Genomic DNA, 20,287 nt, shown 5'->3' with positions numbered 1-20,287 from the left:
GGGTGCGTCTGGATTGCTGCTGAAATGATGAAAGCCTCGGGAGATATGGTAGTGGGTTTAGGTACTGACTAGATAAATCTGATTATATGAATGTGCTGTTCTAAACAACTGGTTGAAGAGTGCCATTGTAAATGTGTACAATTGGGGGAAAGGCGATGCCCTGGAAAAAGGAAATTATAGAGGCATAAAAGTTTTGGACCCGATAATGAAGGTAATGGAGACAGTAACAAAAGGTATGATACGGGGGATGCCCTGAAAAGAGGAAATTAAAGAGGCATAAAGCTTTTGGACCAGATCATCCACTCACTCCGTGTATGGAGGATGAAGGTAATGGAGACAGTAATAGAAGGTATGATAAGGGAAAGAGTGAATACTGATGAGATGAAGTTTGGGCTTATGCCAGGCAAAGGGATCACTGATCCCATATTCATTTTCTGACAGCTTCAGGAAAAATACATAGGAAAGAAAAGGGAACTGTACTTTGTTTTTGATGATTAGGACAAGGCCTTTGATAGAGTTCCTATGTAGGTAGTGAAGCGGGCAATGTGAAAGCTGGAAAGAGAGGCTATGGTTATGTATGTGCGTACTCACACCCAGGTGAGAGTGAATGGAGATTTGAGTGATAAGTATTCCATTAATGTTGGTATGCATCAGGGGTCAGTCTTGAGCCCATTATTGTTTATCAGGGTGCCTGAAGCTTCTCGTGACATCAGAAGAGGACTCGTGTGGGAGAAGTTGTATGCCAATCATTTGGTGCTAACTGCATAGAATGAAAGGGAGGCAGAGGAAAGATTTAGGAAATAGAAAGACGGTACAGGGGACAAGGGTTTGAGAGGAAATGAAGATAAAGCAAAATGCATTCAGTATTGCCATCCAATACAAAGTCACCTACCGGATGATAACCATACCTATGTAAATGACCTTGGAGGTAGATGGCTGGTTGTTCAGCATGACACCATCATGGTATGGGGAACAATTGTATGACGTTGTATCAAAATCTGTCCATGCATGTGGAAGTAACAGTGCAGACACGAATGTAGGTATTACTGGTATGACATCGCCCAACCTTCTTTGGGCCCCAAGTGTGCCCTTGGCCTTGGGAGTAGATGGCTGGCTGTTGTGCACAACACACTGTCATGGTATGGGGAACAACTGTGTGAAGTTATATCAAAATCTGTCCATGGATGGGGAAGTTACTGTGCAGACACGAAACTGCAGACGGACCTCACCCAACCCTGTTTGAGCTCCAAGTGTGACCTTGACCTTGAGAGTAGATAGCTGGTTGTTGCACACAACACACCATCATGATATGAGGAAATATTTTGTGAAGTTATATCAACATCTATCCATCCATAGGGAAGTTACAGAGCGGACACAAAGTTGCAGATGGACTGACATATTGACGGAACTGCGCAAACTTATAGTCCCCAACCAGTTTCACCGGTAAGGGACAAATAAAGATGACGGTATCTACGGTTGGTGGTGGTACTGTCAAAGAAGAGGGAGGGTGGCCATGTGTGGTTTGCCCCATGGGAATGGGAAGTAATTCCATCTTGTGCAATGTCTGTGATAAGTGGGTGCATAAGAGATGTAGTGGTATTAGAGGCAGACTGGGAGATAATGCTGATTTCACATGTGAGGTGTGCCGGAGAGAGCAGGTGGAGATTGTCAGGCATGAAAGGACTGATCTTCCTGGTGAGTCTCTCAAGTGTGTGGAAGAGTTTTGATATTTGGGAGACATTATGTGCTGGAGGTGGGGCTGGAGACAGCTCTGTGGCTAGAGTGAGGAGTGGTTGGAAGAAGTTCAGGGAGCTGTTGCCTCTCCTGACACTGAGAGGGCTCTCCCTCCGTGTTAAGGGATCTTTGTATGCAGCATGTGTTAGGAGTGTAATGCTGTATGGTAGTAGGACCTGGGCAGAAAAGGAAGAGGATATGCACAGGCTCAAACGTACAGAAATGACAATGATTAGGTGGATGTATAGTGTGTCCCTGAGTGTGAGGCCTGGGGGAGCTAGGTTTATGATGGAGTTGAGGAGTAGGATGGGACTGGAGTGTATTGGTGCTGTGATGGGGAGAGGCAGACTGAGATGGTTTGGACATGTGGAGAGGATGGGGGATGACAATTGGGTGAAGAAAGTGAGAACTGTTAATGTTACGGGTAGGGTTGCAAGAGGCAGACTGAAAAAGACCTGGAATGAGGTCACTGAATGTGACCTCAGGGATAAAGGACTGAATATGGAAGCTGCCAGAGATCGTGCAGCATGGAGAACCACCATTAGGTGACCAAGGCTGACGCATGCAAGCATGTTGGAGCCTTCAAAAATGAAACAAAACAAAAAATAAAAATATACTGTACCGTATATACTTAAATAAAGCCCACTTTTATATTAAGATCATTAGGTCGTATGTTGAGGAGATACTCAGAAATTATTTAACCAAAAGAATATACAAGTGGTGGCAACCATCATCCACTCACTTGATGTAGTGCTGCCTACTTCTTCCTTAGCCTTTATCATTCTATTTCTGTGCCTGCCCTCCTCTCTTCCTATTTCTCCCATCTTTCCTGTCACTTCTTATTGCTTTTCTTTCCTTTACAGGTGACTTTACATTGAGTGACAAGCCAAATGGTTTCCTGTAAGCCAAGAAACCATTTACAACGCTGGGAGGTAACCATATAACCAACCCACACATGCTCCGTACGTGTCAAGTGGGTTGGTGGAGGGTTAGGGCCCCTCCCCGTAAAACAAATAACTCAAAGTCAAATGGCCACCCCTATGGGATTATGGCATCTGGTACTAGTTAGATAGACAGATGTTCAAAAAATCACAAGAAATACAGTACTTACTATAAACATGGCATACTGCTGTTGATGTTGTAAACTGTTGTATGGCAATTGCACTGGCAGCCATTAAACATCAGAAAAAAAAAAATCAACTGCTTTTAATCAGTATGGTATGGTAATCAGTGTCCCTTAGATTCTAAATTTCAGTCAAGAAATAATTTGCTGAACATGGTGTGCAGCCTTGGACAGTCTGTGTAAAGAAAGCTGGAAGGAATTCTATCCTTCATACAACTTATAATGGAATGGACTCACACGAGATGCAATGGAGGCAGATGGCAAGATGCGAAAAATTTTCATTTTGTCTTATGTAGGCATGTCTAGGCTACTGATACTTGATCCCAGTCTGCTTGGTTGAGCAGACCCATTAACTACAGGTATGCAACTGCTTCTGTGGGGCCATTATACAAGTACAGTCCAATACATCATGCAGGGAACTGGTGCCCCCTTGTGGTAGATAGCACCTCACCAGAGTCCTTCCTCATGACCAGATGGAGAGATATATGAATAGGTATAGCTCCCAAATGGACAGCACTGCTGCTCCACCCAGAGTGAACAGCACCACCTGGTGCAGGCTCCTTGTCAGTTCTTGAAAAATGCTGTATGGGGTTTAGAGTATCAGATGCTTCAAACACTTGAGATCTGCAACCTGGGAGACAGGCTGTGTGCAGGAGGGGAACAAGAACTGGCTCCACTGCTAGAATAAGCAGATACAAGTATTAAGGAAACTCCTGCCCTCCTGACTAAGAAGTGACTATCCTTTTGTGCAAAGGGTCTATCTATCTAAAGTCAGATGCCAAAATCCCATAAGGGGTGGCTGTTTGAGTTAGTTGCTTTATGAGGAGGGGCACAAACCCTCTGCCAACCCTCCTGTTGACACATATTACGTATGGAATGGTTATATGGTTACCACCCAGTCCTGTATATAGTTTCCTGGCTTACAGGGAACCATTTGGCTTTTCACTCACTGTAAAGTCACCTGAAACGAAGAGAAGAGTACTAAAACGTAAGGAAAGATGGGGAAAATAGGAAGAGAGGAGGGCAGACACATAAAAAGAATGACAAAGGCAAATGAAACAGTAGGCAGGTGCAAAGGGTACGGTAATCTTTACAAATATGTAAGATGTGATACGCTGTATGGCAGTAAGACTTAGCCAGAGAAAAGAAGAGAATACAAGTAGATTAGAAAGCAGTGCAATGTGAATGATGAGATGGATGAACAAGTCATCATTCAATGACAGAAAGGAAAACAGTGTGCTAAGAGAGAGATTTGGTAAAACTGATACTGGATTACAGTACCAGTAACCACGCAAAATATAAAGTTAAGATGGTCTGAACATACTCAGAGGAAGAGGTAGGGTGACTGACAGAGGAGGGTCACATTTCTAATGTGAAAGGAAGAATACTCACCCAGAGGTTGCTCAAGGAGGGTTGGGATGAGGTCCTATGTGAAGACCTTTGGGACAGGGGTATAAGAAGGGACTGTTACTCAAAACTGTAACACATGGAGCACTCCCACTATGTGAAAAGACCTAGTACACATACTAGCATAATCCACGGTCATTATACCTAAGAGTGCATCAGAAAATAGGCATGAAAATAAAACTAAACACACACACACACATTTCACTTTAAAAGCTCCAACATGCTTGCATGCTTTGACCTTGGTCACCTAATGGTGGCTCTCCATGCTGCTTGATCTCTGGCAGCCTCCCTCTTCAATCCCTTATCCCTGATCATAGTCTATGACCTGTCCCAAGTCTTTTTTAGTCAGCCTGTTAACCAAACCCTCAATATTCACACCTCTCACCCTCCACACCCAGTTGTCACCTTTCATCCTCTCCACATGCCCAAACCACATCAATCTACCCCTCCTCAGCACAACACTAATACACTCAAGTCCCATCCCTCCTCTCAACTCTTCATTTGAAATCCCAACCCCTCCCAGACCTCTCAGTCATAGATACACTACACATCCACCTAATTTTTATCATCTCTGAATGTTTGAGCCGAAGAATATCCTCTTCCTTTACTGCACAGGTCTCAATACCACACAGCTTTACCCTCCCAACACATGGTGCATAAGAGGGTCCCTTAGCATAGAGGGAGAGCCTACTCATTGTAAGAAGTGGCAACAGCTCCCTGAACTTTTTTTAGCCACTTCTTACCTTGGCCACAGGGCCCATCTCCAACAAAAAAAAAAAATGTCCCCCAGACAACAAAACTCATCCACACACTCAAAGAGACTCTCCAGCAAGATCAACTCTTTCCTACCTTTCAATCTCTGCATGCTCTCTCCTACACACCACACATATGAGAGCAACCTTATCTGCAGCCTACCTGTAATAGCACCACATCTCTTACGTACCCATTTATTGCAATCACTACATAAGACGGAGTTACCAAAACGTCCCACACCCTTGTAGCAAACTGCACATGCCCACACTCCCTCTGCTTTTAAGATATCGCCACCAGCCCTATTTTCCCTCTCTCTCTCTCTCTCTCTCTCTCTCTCTGGGATCCTTGAACCTCACTCCATCTCTCCACTTCCTAAGTCTTTCCTTTGCTTCTTCAACCTCATTGATCAACACCAAGTCATCAGCATACAACATCTCTCACGGGGGTTCAATTCTAAAGTCACGTGAGAAAGCTTCAAGCACTGTGAAAGACAATAAAACACTTAAGACTGATTCCTGATGCACACCAACATTCATGGAAAACTCATCACTTAAATCACAGTTCATTTTCACCTGGGTGGATGCACCCTCATACATTGCCATAACCTCTCTAACCAGCCTTTCCTCAATCCCAAGCCTTCTTATTGCCCACTTTGCCATCTCCCTAAGAACTGTCAAAGGCTTTCTCTAAATCAACAAAAACTAAGAAAAGTTTCCTCTTTTATCCTATGTATTTTTCCTAAAGCTTTTGTACAGTAAATACTGCAACAATGGTCTCTTTGCCCGGCACAAACTCAAACTGCATCTCGTTAGTATTCACTCTTTCCCTTATCATACCATCCAGGATTCTCTCCATTACCTTAATTTTCTTATGTCTAAGCTACATAATTTCCTCTTTCTACGGTGTCACCATTCCCCTTAAACACATTACAATCACACTCTTCAGCCAATCATCTGGAACAACACATTCATATTTAACTGAATTCTACTCAGTAATTAGACCCACTCCTATCCTTCCTGAGGTCTGCATCATCTAAGCATTTAACCTGCACATACCCATCACCCTCCCTAACTGCAACCTGTTAACTGCCCTGCTCACAATAGCATTTGGGGGAGGCGGGGGCTCAATCGGTAGAGAGGTGGCCTGCAGTCCTTACGGACCCAGGTTCGAATCCCGGCTGGGGCAGGGAACAGTTTAAGGATTTGAATTTCATTAAATCAGGCTTTACTGATCTACCAGAAGACCCACCGACATGTCGTAAAAATACCCCCGCTAATACCAATACACCAGTCCTGTATGAGACAGCCCTAGCATGTATTCAATATGGACGGTGGGTGTTAGCGCCGAAGTGGTAACATGTAGAGGTGTATGGTATGTAGGAGGACTGCTGGGCCTTGATAGCAGGCTGTGAAGCCTATGCCCAGAGTCGGACACATAAAAAAAAAAAAAAAAAAAAATATATATCATTTCAAACATCAAGGGCAAAACACTGAATCCACTGACTCCAAACCTTACCTGTTCCAGTCAAACTCCTCATTCAACAACCATTTTCAGTGCTGTCTCCAAGCATCTTTAATATCCCTACTGTCCACCAATACTTTTCATCATTCTTTACAGACTGTTCACCTGCGATATCCTTGTTTTCTTTCTTCACCTGTTTTACTACCTTAAATAAAACATTTTTCCTTTTGGCACTACTAAGGCTTCCAGTTAGTCTCTCAGACTCATTTTTCCTTGTATAGCTCCTTTCTGGCCATTCACTTGACAGGCAAGTATTCCTCTTTGTTGGCACCCCTTTTGCATTTCCAGAAAAGCCTTCTTTTCTCCTTAACAGCAGCTTTTACATCCCCATCCCACCACCATGTTACCTTATGTCTCAGTGCGTCCTGTCTACCCATGAACTGAATAACTCTCAAGAGACTGCTCTTGAGCACTCTGTACTACTCATTTCACATGTCTACAGTTCTCTGTTCAGCCACCACTCATCTTGCTACATAAGACAGCTCACGCTGCTTGGTTTTTCAACTTCCAGTGTGATGCGTAAGGATGGAGGTTTGGAGGGTGAAGTGCTTGAAAGTGTACAGCAGGGAAGAAAGGTTGCTGGTTCCTTGAAAACAGTGATAAGAAACAGGGACGTGAGCATGGAAGTGAAAAAGTTACTACATGACAGTATTGTGATACCAACTCTAACGTATGGAAGTGAAGCTTGGACATTGTTGGAAGGACACAAGTCAAGAGTGAGAGCAGTGGAAATGAGTTATTTAAGAGGAGCCTGTGGAGTCACACGGAGAGACAGGCTGACGAATTGGGATATAAAGGAGCGTTGTGGTGTGGATGTGGATGTGATAGGAAGTGTTATGAGGAACACACTGAGGTGGATAGGCCATGTGGAGAGGATGGAGGGTGAAAGACTGACGAAGAGAGTGTATGTGAGTGAGGTGGAGGGGGGAAGAGGGTGGGGGAGGCCGAAGATGAGATGGAGGGATGGGGTGGAGAGGTATATGAGAGAGGAGGGTGTGAGTTGGAAGCAGGGCAGTGAAATGGCGGGGGACAGGACGACTTGGAGGCGATATGTTTGTGACCACCCCAAACGGGACTGAGGCACCTGGCAATAGATAGATAGATAGATATTTCTCTCCTACATAGATGGGTCTTTCCCCTCAGTGCCTGCCTCTTTTGTACTGTGCCATGTTACATATCAGTAATCTGTGTTGCTGCACACACTCATCACTCCCTGAAATTTCACATCCTTTACTAACCTCCTACCTGTTGCAACCATGAAATAGTCAACCTAGCGACTATTGCCCAAGGACTCATATGTAATCTGCCAACTCTCTCTTTTCCAAAAAAAAAAAAACTGTATTGCACACAATCATGTTCATTACCTTTCAGAACTCTTTATAAATGCCAAAACAACATTGTCAGTGCTATAATTCTTTCATTTACCATCACTACACACACACACACACACACACACACACTTAACTTATATTTCTGGAAACCTAGAAGTGTAGCTACCTATAAAAGTTGCTGCTTGACACTCTGTAACACGAAAATACAAAGTTACTGTGATTATAGCTAAGCTCTCCGTTTCCATTTACTGTTAATTTATATTAAAAAACTGTGAAATACATCTTCCATATGTATAACAATAGCTAACTGCATTGAGCAGTCACATTAACCAGAAGGATTGCTAGCAAAAAGCTTCGGCTCAATGTTATATTATACACCCAGATTTAGTCTGTTTATTAGTGTCAAGTTCCTGATGCAGTATCTACAGAATTGCTGGATGTTTCTGCAATGTGCCCTTCAGCACCAAATCAACAGGCAACTAGTATTTTTCAGTAGCTATTAATATAAAAGCAAGGGCAACACCCAAGCAAAAATTTGACTTTTATATTACTGATTTTTGCTCTACACTGAATCAAACCCAAAACTCATGGGCTTGAAATGCATAATGTCCAAAACCTCATTTTTTCTATGTGTGATTTTGGTTAATTTGCCCCTGCTTTTCTCAGCACCTCATACACAGTAATGTGTTGCTTAAAGTTCACATTAATATATATATATATATCATTCATCATTCATTGCCAGACGCCATGTATCCCAAACGGGGTGGCCAACGGCTTAGAGTTAATTGTTTTACAGGGATGGGCACTAATCCTCCACCAACCCCACTTGACACGTAGGGATGGATGGATATATATATATATATATATATATATATATATATATATATATATATATACTGTATATATATATATATATACATATATATATATATACATACAGTATATGTATATATATATATATATCCGGTATATATATACTGTATGTGTACAGTCTTGGCCATAAACAATCATCTATCCTCCTGTACCCCGTGCCTCAGACTGGTTCCTTTATGCGTGGCAAGTCACACTGGAATAAGAGAAGCTGAGAGGGAGGGGCCAGAGAGAGAGAGGGGAAAGTGGGTGGGGGGACGAGAGATAGTGCTAGGGTGGAGTGAGGCAGGAGAGGGAGGGTAGGTAAGGGAGGGAGAATGAAATGCGAAGTTGTGGCCCCATAATTTGTCTATTTTCTTTCATTCAAGGAACCATATAAAGGAATTAGCTTACTATTCAGTAGATAAATCTGCATTACACATTGTATAGCAGAATCAGATAACAAGCTTTAGACAGGTGGTGATATCAAGGACTGGCTCGTGAGAGAAATATACTGACGTGACAGATCAAACATTAGTGCGGAGCCAGATACTTGTGTTTATCCGTGTATTTTGACTTCAGATGGAAAATGGAATCTGGATGGCTTTGACTTTCGTAATGTTTGTGTAAGAAACATCCTCTATCGTTACATGTATTTAATTTTTGGAACTAAATATTATATGCAACCTCTGCTGTGTCCACAGCAAATATGCTCACCCTTGCGGTATACATTCCATCTATATAGTCACCACCAAGTCAGTTCAATAATTATTTAATGACATCTCTATATGAAAAGGCTATTTAAAATAACTGTGCAGAAAAGTTAAATAAATCTGATGTGGATATGATAAGGGTATCTCTCATTATCTATTAGAAGGAAAGTGAAACAAAATCTTACCCAAACTCCCAAAATATATTTATGTCAATATTTACCGACATTGGTCAAGCCAAAGCAACCAGAAATGCCTTAGCAAGTAGTCCAGTGGCCTCATGCCTTAAAAACCTCATGCAGGCTTCGTGGCGCCAGGGAAACAAAGTTGTTGATGGTTTGCTGGTTTCGTCTAAACAGTTCCCACTCGTTCTTGGTGTGCTGGAGGAGGCAGGCCTGTGTCCTCTCGTTCTCTGGCTTCCATGCATTGACAGTCTGGGCTCGCACAATCTCAATGGCTCTGCACTAATATTTGATCTGTCATGTCAATATACTTCTCTCACGAACCAGTCCTTGACATCACTACCTATCTAAAGCTAGTTATGTGACGCCTCTACACAAGGTGTAATGCAGCTTTATCTACCGAATAGTAACTCCTTTATATGATGCCTTGAATGAAAGAAAATAGACAAATTATGTGGCCACAATTTTGCATTTCATTCTCCCTCCCCACCTACCTTCCCTCACTCCACCCAAGCACCATCGCTCGTCCCCCCAACCAACTTCCTCCTCTCTCTCTGGCCCCTCCCTCTCAGCCCCTCTTACTCACATGTGACTTGCTGTGCATAAAGGAGCCAGCCTGAGGCACGGGGTACAGGGGGACACCGGTAGGTGATTATTTATGACTACGACTGTGTATATATATATATATATATATATATATATATATATATATATATATGTATACCTGTGGTAGGTGGGAGCACTCATTATCCACTCATTTGATGTAGTGTTGCTCTCGGGTGTCTGTCCTTTCCTCTCCTACATCCTTCTTTCATTCCATCCTCTTCTGTCTTTCTTTCCTTTATTCTTTCCTCGTCCTTCTGCCTACAGGTGACTTTACACTCTCTCTTCTATCTTTCTTTCTTTCATTCTTTCCTCTTCATTCTGCCTGTGGATGACTACACTGAGTGACAAGCCAGATAGTTTCCTGTAAACCAGGAAACCATTTACTATGCTGGGTGGTAACCAAATAACCAAATTTTGGCGCCTGGTGATTTAGTGGGCAATTACGGCGTTCCAATCGGATTGAGCCGGTGTAGGTTTATATCCAAGGGGTGGTTGGGGTTTACTGCTCATGTAATGCCATTCAGGGATGAGTAAGGCTTGTAACTCTCATCTTAAATGTCGAGACCAACTTCCCTAGCCCTGGGCTCCTACGTTCCTCATGGGGAAACATAGGATTGGATGATGAATGAATGATGATACACACACACACACATATATATATATATATATATATATATATATATATATATATTATATGCTGTAAAACCTCAATATAACGGACTTCAATAAACCGCAAATCATTTTTATCTGACTCGAGGAGCTACCGGACTAAATTCCTATATTGTATATCGGAAAAAGTCCGATAAAGCAAGAAGCAGTCCGGACTGCCTCACCACTTCATCTATGTTCACCACAATAAGGTAAATAAAAGACAAGTTTATCAGTGTACAGTACAGTATTATTATATATACTACACCATTTCATTAATGTAGTGAAGTTATAACACAGTACATTACTGCAGTGGTAGTCAAAACAGTTTAAAAACTGTTCACGAGACCCGGACTAATGTCTGATATATCTGAAAAATTCCAGGTTAGCAGGGGGAAGTCCGGATGTTGCCTTTATCAGAATTTCGCATTTTTCAGAATGGCTTGGGCTCCAATTTGTCCGTTATAGTGAAGTCTTACTGTATATATATATATATATATCATCATCATCAGCCGTTTTGAGTTTCCACTGCAGGACCGGCCTATCCCGACCAAAGTCAGGACGATACAGCCAATGTATCTCTACCAAGTGGCTTAGGCTGTCTAGTAGAGATTGTATGTAGGGTGAGAAGTGCTTGTAAGTGTAACTGTAGTGTTGGAGTGGCTTTGGATGTGTGTGTAGTCTGTGAACCAAGTGTAATCGGCCCACGCAAGCCAACTGGGTGCAAGCATACTTTACAGTGAGCAACACTGGTTCAACCACAACACCCCTTGTGTCCGCCAATGCAGTACGTGGCAGGGTGAACCCTCCCAAAGTTTATTACCCTGGCGGGCCGCGAACCCTGGTCCACCCGTGTACGAAATGCACACTCTACCACTGTACCAGAGGCTCCGTATATATATATATATATATATATATATATATATATATATATATATATATATATATGTACACAGGTATATATATACAGTGGATACTCGAATTTTGATGGGCACGGGTACCTAAAAATCACCGCGAAATGCAAATCATCGAAATTTAAACTAAACTACTTATGGGAAAAATTAGTTTGGGTCCGGGGCTTCGAACCTAACTACGTAAAATCATGATTTTTTGCCCACACCCCCTGTAAACTTTATGAACTATAACTGCGGTTAAGTAACTGTAGTTCTGCATTGTACTGCCATACTGTCAGCTAGTGTATACTTGCTTTATTTCTGCCCTTTCCTATATTGCCATTTCCCCTTTGGCTGCAAAGACTTAGAGGTGCCAGGCTGCTCTTGTCCATTACCACTGCTATCCGCAGAACCATTCTTACTTGCCATATTGAAACAGGTAAGTTGCGGCAAAAATACAAAGTAAATACCTACAACTAAACTGCAGTGAAATGCGTGTCCACATGTGGCAGGTACAGGCTGAAAGTGCGGCACTTGGCTGTAGAGGGCTGGCTGCTAGCAGGACAGTTGCAAGATGGCCGTCGACAACAGAACATCACCTTGCATATGAGTTGTTGTTGTTGGTGCCTACTCCCATCCAGGAGCTCTTGTCCTTAAACAATGACTTTTTTTTTTTTTCTCAGTCTCTGTTGTTCAATTCTACATTGCTCCTTATATTCATGATTACTGTACTTCTCTTCGTTTCAGTATTCTGCCTACTGTGTTTGCTACCACCTGTAATTCATTTTGTTTTAGTATTTCTATTATTGATTCTCTTCCTTTAATTTCTCATTATATCTTCGAGTTATTATTGATTAATTAATAATACTGTAGGTATATTCATAGAATGACGGGGAATAGTCAAGGGTGCGAATTGTCCTGACGGGAGACTATTCATGTTTTGACAGGGAATTATCTGATGGTGAATTGACTTGACGGTGAATTGTCTCGGAACCTTATCATCGTGTGCTCCACATATGAATAAATGATGTTGATTTTCATTCTCTTCTTGACACGTCACATACGACATTAGGTTAGGCTCATACTTTTTCTTATAATTTTCTTTAGCATTTTGGTTGGCATCAAAAATATTATCTTTGCTTGTTTTGGTTGGAGTCTGGCCCTGAGAGCACATGTCACATACAATATTAGGTTAGGCTCATATTTTTTCTTATAATTTTCCTTTACTTCCAGCATTGTGGTTCGCATCAAAAGTATTATCTTTGCTTGTTTTGGTTGGAGTCTGGCCCTGAGAGCATCGAAATACACGACTTTGCATTGAAATGTGAGGTAGTAAGACCACTCCAAAATGCATAGAAATTCAAGAATCCACTGTGTATAGCATATATATATATATATATATACAGTATATACACCTGGTACATATATATATATATATATATATATATACAGTATGTATACCTGGTAGATATGTATATATATATATCTCGTCCCTGCTTCGGTTGGGATAGGCCGGTCCTGCAGTGGACCTCAACGGCTGATGATGATGACATATATATATATATGTGTATATATATATATATATATATATACATATATATATATATATATATATATCATCATCATCAGCCGTTGAGGTCCACAGCAGAACTGGCCTATTCCTACTGAAGCTGGGATGATACAATGTATCTCTTCCCAGTGGCTTAGGCTGTCTGGTAGAGACGGTATGTAGGGTGACAAGTGCTTGTGAGTGTCACTGTAGCATTGTAGGGGCTCTGGATGTGTATATAGTCTGTGAACCAAGTGTAATCGGCCCGCCTCAAGCCGACTGGGTGCAAGCATACTAGTATGTGACACTGGTTCAACCACAGCACCCTTTATGTCCGCCAAAGCGGTCAGTGGCTTGGTGAACGCTTCCCAAAGTTTTTACAACTCTGGCTGGAGGTGAACCCACATCCACCAGCATGCGAAATGCACACTCTACCACAGAGGCTTCGTAAATATATATATATATATATATATATATATATATATATATATATATATATATATATATATATAGTGGAATTTTGAATTTCGGCAGTTTAGAATTTGATGAATCAAATTCCGATGCATTTGAAGTGGTCCACCTACCTCACTTTTTGGTGCAAAATCGTGTTTTTTGATGCTCTCAGGGCCAGACTCCAACCAAAACAAGCAAAGATAATATTTTTGATGTGAACCAAAATGTTAGAAGTGAAGGAAAGTTATAAGAAAAAGTCGGAGCCTAACCTAAGATGTGACATGTGTCAAGAAGAGAATCAAAATCAACATCATTTATTGATATGTGAAGTATAGGAAGATTTGGTTCTGAGACAATTCACTGTCAAGTCAATTCACCGTCAGATAATTCACTGTCAAAACATGGATGCAGCCAAAGGAGAAATAGCACTACAGGAAAGGGCAGAAATACACCAAGTATACAGTACACTTGCTGACAAGGCAATTTACACTCGGTGACAGTATGGCAATACACTGCAGAACTACAGTTACTTAACCACAATTATAGTTCATAAAGTTTAAAGGGGGTGTGGGCAAAAAATCATGATTTTACGTTGTTAGGTTTGGAGGCCCTGGGCCCAAACTAATTTTTCCCATACGAAGTTCAGTTTAAATTTCGAAGATTTGAATTTCGCGGTGATTTTTAGGCTCCTATGCCCATCGAAATCGAAATTCCACTGTATATATATATATATATATATATATGAGATGGTGAGATGGAGTGGAGAGGTATATATATGAAGGAGGGTGTGTGTGAGCTGGGAGAAGGGCAATGAAATGGCAGGGGACAGGGCAACATGGAGGCGATTTGTTTGTGGCCACCCCTTACAGGATTAAGGCGTCTGGCAACAGACATATATATATATATACAGTATATATATATCAGCTAAACTGCCATTAAAATTTAGCTGGGCATTTTGGTCAATTCAGACATAACATGAAGGAAATAAAAACTACTGCATGAAATCAAGTTCTTACACTGAAATTACATTCTGATAAAAACTGCCACTGAAGCATTAACAAGTTGGGACATATGCACAATATCACTGACAAACACTTGTAGGCAATAGTACTTTCATGTCCTATGTCATAATTTCTTGTCTTTAGTTATAATATAGAATTTACTATCAGAAATGTGCAGATACTATGGTATGGTGCATATTAACCACTATGACCCCAGTGCACTCAAGGAAACTTTTGCATTATGCACTAGCCCACTAATTCAAACTTCTAATGTGAGACATGTGCTAGCAAAGCAGTATTATAACCACTAACTCACCTGTTTGGTAATAATCTGTACAAGAGTTATGGGAGCAGCTTCTAGCACATACTATTACCATGCAGGCATTTGTCTGATTATTACTTCATTAGCACCTACTGGTATGTTATACAGAGAAATTTCCTAAATCGTGTGATCCAAAATTGAGTGATTCATTATACGTGGCAACATCATGCAACATCAATAACTTGCAGAAATTAGATGAAATTCACGGATGCAGCCTCAAAAGTGACACTTTTCTGATGCGCCACCATTACCTCAAGTCACCTGGTGTAAACCAATCGTAGTCAAGCATGGCAATTACTACTGTACACCAATCATATTCAAGCACAGAACATACTATAAGCCAATCACAGCACCTCCCTCCCATGCCAAGCACGAAGGATGCCCGTGAGAAGAAAGCCAAAGTTGTTCACCATTATGGACTCAACATGGTAATTCATTACCAAAGAGGCACGGTGATTCCACCTATATTATAATAAACTCATGATGTCAAGTAATTTTCGTACATATGCAACAATGTTAACTGTTGAACTGCGACTGCAAGAAGTGAGTAGAAAAAAAACAAATATACCTATTTGGGGGTATTTAAGGAAGTGGGCAGGCTGCCCGCAGCAATGTTTACCAACGATCCCTCCAACTGGTGCACTGTTTACCAACCATGACTCCAACTGGATGTGTCAGTGTATCACACATTATAAATCCTCATTTATAGGCTTCAGAGGTAAGTTTGTAAAAATGCCCAGTAGCTGTGGTAATCCAGGAATAATAACAAAAAGCCTGTGAAAGACTCATTTCAACAGAAAATATGGAAAGGCCATGCCCATTTGAAAAGAATTAATTTAAACAAATCAACCATTCTTACGACGACACGGAGGCAGCTGAAGGCGACAAGAACACTGCTTCTGTTGTCTCCACGCTGAACTTTGAGGGGTTCCTGAGGGAGGTTGATGGGGAGGAAGTGGCACAGAGGAGGCAGCAAATTCGCCCTGTGCTGAGAGCCCGTAGTCCACATCAAGCCTCAGAATCCCCCCTCCCCATCCATTCAAGCAATGTCATCAAAGTCAGATATGAATCTTCCAACACTATTCATTCCCATTAAATAAGCTTTAGCTACTAATTTCTTTTCCAGGTTGTTAGTGTTCACTGGTGACCATTTTGATGTAGGTTTGGAGGTAAGGGGGGAAACTCTTCCCGAGATGACAGACCCATAAGTAATTTGCCCCATGAGATTAGTTATTTCTAACTCATGAAATTCTCAAATCGCAGCGTGTGTTCAGTATCATAAGGCAGTGATTTATGATATTCCAATGTATTACATTCAATGGTTCAATATGGTGAATGTAACAATGCACATATTAATTTACCGTATGTAACTGTTGGTTGCTAAGACAGGATTTTGTTAAGCTTGGTAGGATGTTCCTAAGCTGTAGCCAAGGGTCTGAAACACTCTCAAGGGCTAACCCATCAACAAAGGTACGGTACATCTCATACAGTACCGGTATTTTTTTGTCAAATGCCACATGACACTTGGTAAAGACATTGCAAGGGTTAATAACTACCCATTTATCTGCAGTCTTCAAATATCCAGAATTAATATGGCATCACATATGTCATTTACTGGAAATCTGAATACAAAATATAAATTACTACCAGTATATACATACAGTACAATGATCAATAACAAGCATTACAGCACATGCACAGATACTGTCCAAGAACTTCCAGTAGCTACCGGTATCTACTGCCATTCAGCCATCATTGCATCCCATTCACGGTTGCTGATAAACGGTGTATCAATGTTTGCAACAATGTTTTCCCCACAGTACAGACATTCCCCAGCTACAATACTGTCAACTTCAGCCTTAATTTGCTCCCTGTCCCCCCACTGACCCACACTTCCTGGTGCACTATCATCATTTGAAATTGCAATAAGTTTTCCCATGAGTTCTGACACCTTCTTTTGCTTAGCATCACTCAAGTAACCTAACACTGCATCTGAGAGACAGTCCTGATGAAACTTGTGTGAGCAAGGAAAGAGATAGAATGGTCTAGTAAGGAGCGGATACTTGCACTCGCAGCATTTATCTTGTGCATGTACATATGAATACTTCTGCTTGAACTTCTGGATATCTTTTCGGATGGTCTCAGCTGCCTTCGATGCATCATCCATCTCCTGCTTGAGGTCCTCGATATGTTGATTGTACTCTTGAAGTGAGGAGCATATGGCATCCTTAAACTGATCGATGGTCACAAAATCCGGAAAGAAAGGAAGGATATCTTCAATTTTGATGAGATCACATTCTTTCAACACCTCCATTGCCTTGGCCACATCCTGTTGTTCCTGGACCACATGTGCAGCAATCATCAACCACAGTTTCTTTCGCAGATCCTGGTCGTACTTTGGTCGATTTGCTGTTGCTTTGGCCAGAGAGGTGTCAAATTTCAGTGCCATCTCTACAGCCTGCTGGTAGAGCCCCATTGTGGTTAGGATGTGGACACAGGCTCGGTCTTCTCCAATGGACATACATTCCCTCAATGCAAACTTGACGTCGTAATGGACACTCTGGCTATCGTCCCCCTGTAGCTTGAAGTAGGGCAGCAGCTTGTCTGGGGCTTCAACAGCATACAGTGTTATCAGGAAATTATGCAACACTTCATCTGTGGCTTCCAGTTTGTCCACACAATACTCCAGATACTTCATGATGTCTCGTCCCTTTCCATGAGATGTGTGACAGTGAATGAGACTTGGGAGGAGCTTGATGGGGTTGATTCTTTTACCCTGTGCCATCAGTGTCTCCACAGCTATACTTGGGGCTGCCTGAAGAAGGGCAGGAAAGTGCTGGTAAAATAGCTGCTCAGATCCCTTCTTGGCCATAATCTCAAGAGCCTCAATATGTCGTCCGTGGCGCATAAGATGACGTATCACTCGGTCATAATCCTTCAGGGTCAGCGACACGCTCACATAGTTGTCCTGATCATCATGGGAAGACAGCAGCTCATAAACGGCATTTGAGTTGTTTGTCACGCATGATCGCACTTTGGGGTCCCGCAGGAAAGCTCTAAGTTGACAGTCATAATCCTTGTACTCTGCCGTGTTTTGCTTCCCAGAGTCACGCAGGTTGCCCAGATGCCTCAGGTACAGTTCCAGTAACCACATCACAACCAGGGTCACTTGAGTTTGTTCACTTACTTTCAGGGAGTCTAACTTTTCATGCAAATAGATCTTCAGGGCTTCTTCTTGATCCACCTCAACAAACTTTAAACTTACTTCCTCAAAAGATGTCAAGGTTTTAGCATAGAGCCTCGCACTTGCTACATACTCCTTCTTTTGAAACAAATCCTGGGCTTCCTTTAACAGTACAACTGACAGACATGTGGGATCTGAGTTACAGTGCTTCTTGGCCAGCTCATAGTTCCCCTGGTCCAGATAAATCCGCCAAACATTCCTACCTTCTCTGTCCACACGATACTTAAACACTCCTCTTTCAGCAAACACCCAAATTGTTCCTTTCATAGGATCCTTTGAAACACCAATAAGCTTTCCACATTCATCTGGGATCGTGCCTTCAAACACAAGCTGATTGTTCAAAATACAAAGTCCTCGGATCTTATCAGGCCACACAATGAGAATGTGAAACTCGCACAGGATCATTCCACATGGCACACCACTCTCCTCCAATCCTTCTGGGCTTGGGTGAAGCTTTCGGTTAATGGTCATGTCATCTGATGTTCCTGTCCATACAAAGTCGCCAGTGTACACTCCCTGCTCAGACAGCCAGGCAAAATGTTCTGGAGCTATGGCGTTCACAGGCTGATACAAATGCAGCCATGAGACCTTCCACTTGCTTGGAAGCTCCACAAACCTTGGTGGCAGACCTAAATAATTGCCGAAGACAGAGAGGAACATGGGTCGCTCTTCCAGCGATTTGACACGACCAGAGAACTGATACAGCTTGTCAGCAGTGGCGCACAACACAAAAAATTTCAGCTCATCGGAAGGGCTGCTTCGGACCTCCACACCTTTGATCTGGACTGGCCCGTCCTTCCCTATATCAAACACCTGCTTGCAATACTCCTCGTGGCCGGACTGGAAGAGCCGCTCATCAGATTTGAACTCCATCTCCAGTATCAGTCCCCTGGCTGTTCCCATGAGTACTGGCCCTGTTACACTGTCCAACTGGTTCCTCATATTCCATCCAACTGCTGTCACCAGGTGACCCTTCAACTTGGATGTTGACTTTGGCTTGCTGGAGCGCTGAGGGAGATACAAGGTGTCCACTGGTGTCACTCCATCACGACTGACAATGCTGACTAGGAGGTGCTGCCCAGTTGGGTCCAAAAAGATGTTATGAATCCTTGCCTGAATTGCATACTTACTCAAATCAACCTCCTGGTCTTCCAGGTTGGTGGCCCCAGGATTCTGAAGGTTGATACGGATTAGCTTCTTATTTGCCATGGCCAAAACGAGATTATTATTGGATACAACCAAGTGGGTGATTGGGTGGGTTGGGGAGAAGTTCACCTGACGATCTTTGAGAAATATGGCAGCTTCCTCCTCCAACTTCTGGTTTCTGAATGCCGTGGTGCCCAGTGCTGATTGCCTGGGTCCACCTCCCAACCCCTGCTGCATTGACTCGTACTGGTCAAATAACGTAGACATGATGCTGGGTGTTGTGACGCCCGATGACTGGCAAGCTACAGCTTAGGAGTTGGGACAAGCACAGAATCTTCACAACTGTCTTACTGCTTACTGATACTGCTCCTCATAAATGGCCATCTTTAGCACAGCCTCCCACCAGATACAGGAGACATGGAACACTGCACAGGTTGTTCGGTTCAAGCAGCTCCTCCCACCGTATAATCAATGTTGTGATGACCAGGACAATCAACACCAGCGGTTTCTTCGGTTACGCTATTAATACTGCCTCTTTGCACGAAATGATAATCTTCAACACAACTTTCATTATTCGAAATATGAAAATAATGATAACAGTTTACACACTCCCTAAAATGCTTAAATAATAACCAACAAACCTCTGACACCCTGAGTCTGAGAATCGCCAACTGCGGGATCAAGCTCTAACCTGACGTGATGTAAGCACTAATGCAATGTTTACGTTCTGTTAAGATTATATTCAGACTGTTATTGCAAAACTAATTGTAATCATTCATGTAAAAAGGAAACTTAGAGAAATGCTCAACATTAAC

The 20,287-nt window shown here is 42.2% G+C and overlaps 2 protein-coding genes across 4 annotated transcripts in view; both read right to left on the bottom strand.

Annotated features, from left to right (window-relative positions):
* LOC145400258 (uncharacterized) overlaps positions 1 to 20,287 on the bottom strand; it is a 63,666-nt gene that overhangs the window by 43,212 nt on the left and 167 nt on the right. Inside the window, exon 1 of one of the 3 annotated variants that reach the window (XM_080272778.1) lies at positions 20,114 to 20,179. The exons of 1 other annotated variant lie outside the window; for it this stretch is intronic. The gene's annotated coding sequence lies outside the window, so the exon portion shown is untranslated. Of the gene's footprint in view, positions 1 to 6,532; positions 6,648 to 20,113; positions 20,180 to 20,287 lie in introns of those variants that run through there. One more of the 3 variants, XM_080272779.1, reaches the window with a different exon arrangement.
* dor (vacuolar protein sorting-associated protein 18 dor) lies at positions 14,759 to 19,925 on the bottom strand. Its single transcript, XM_080272775.1, has one exon. It carries the CDS (start codon positions 19,737 to 19,739, stop codon positions 16,818 to 16,820), a length of 2,922 nt encoding a protein of 973 aa, XP_080128901.1. The 5' UTR covers positions 19,740 to 19,925; the 3' UTR covers positions 14,759 to 16,817.

This window comes from Coenobita brevimanus, chromosome 51 (assembly GCF_032717465.1).
Source record: "Coenobita brevimanus isolate Jiangsu-jjx chromosome 51, ASM3271746v2, whole genome shotgun sequence".
Lineage (NCBI taxonomy): Eukaryota > Metazoa > Arthropoda > Malacostraca > Decapoda > Coenobitidae > Coenobita > Coenobita brevimanus.
The sequence above is the reverse complement of the archived record's forward strand: the minus strand, read 5'-3'. Positions and strand labels throughout refer to the sequence as shown.

What these genes read in the sequence shown, in the direction of transcription:
- dor (XM_080272775.1), bottom strand. Translation starts at nt 19,739, where the DNA reads ATGTCTACGTTATTTGACCAGTACGAGTCAATGCAGCAGGGGTTGGGA.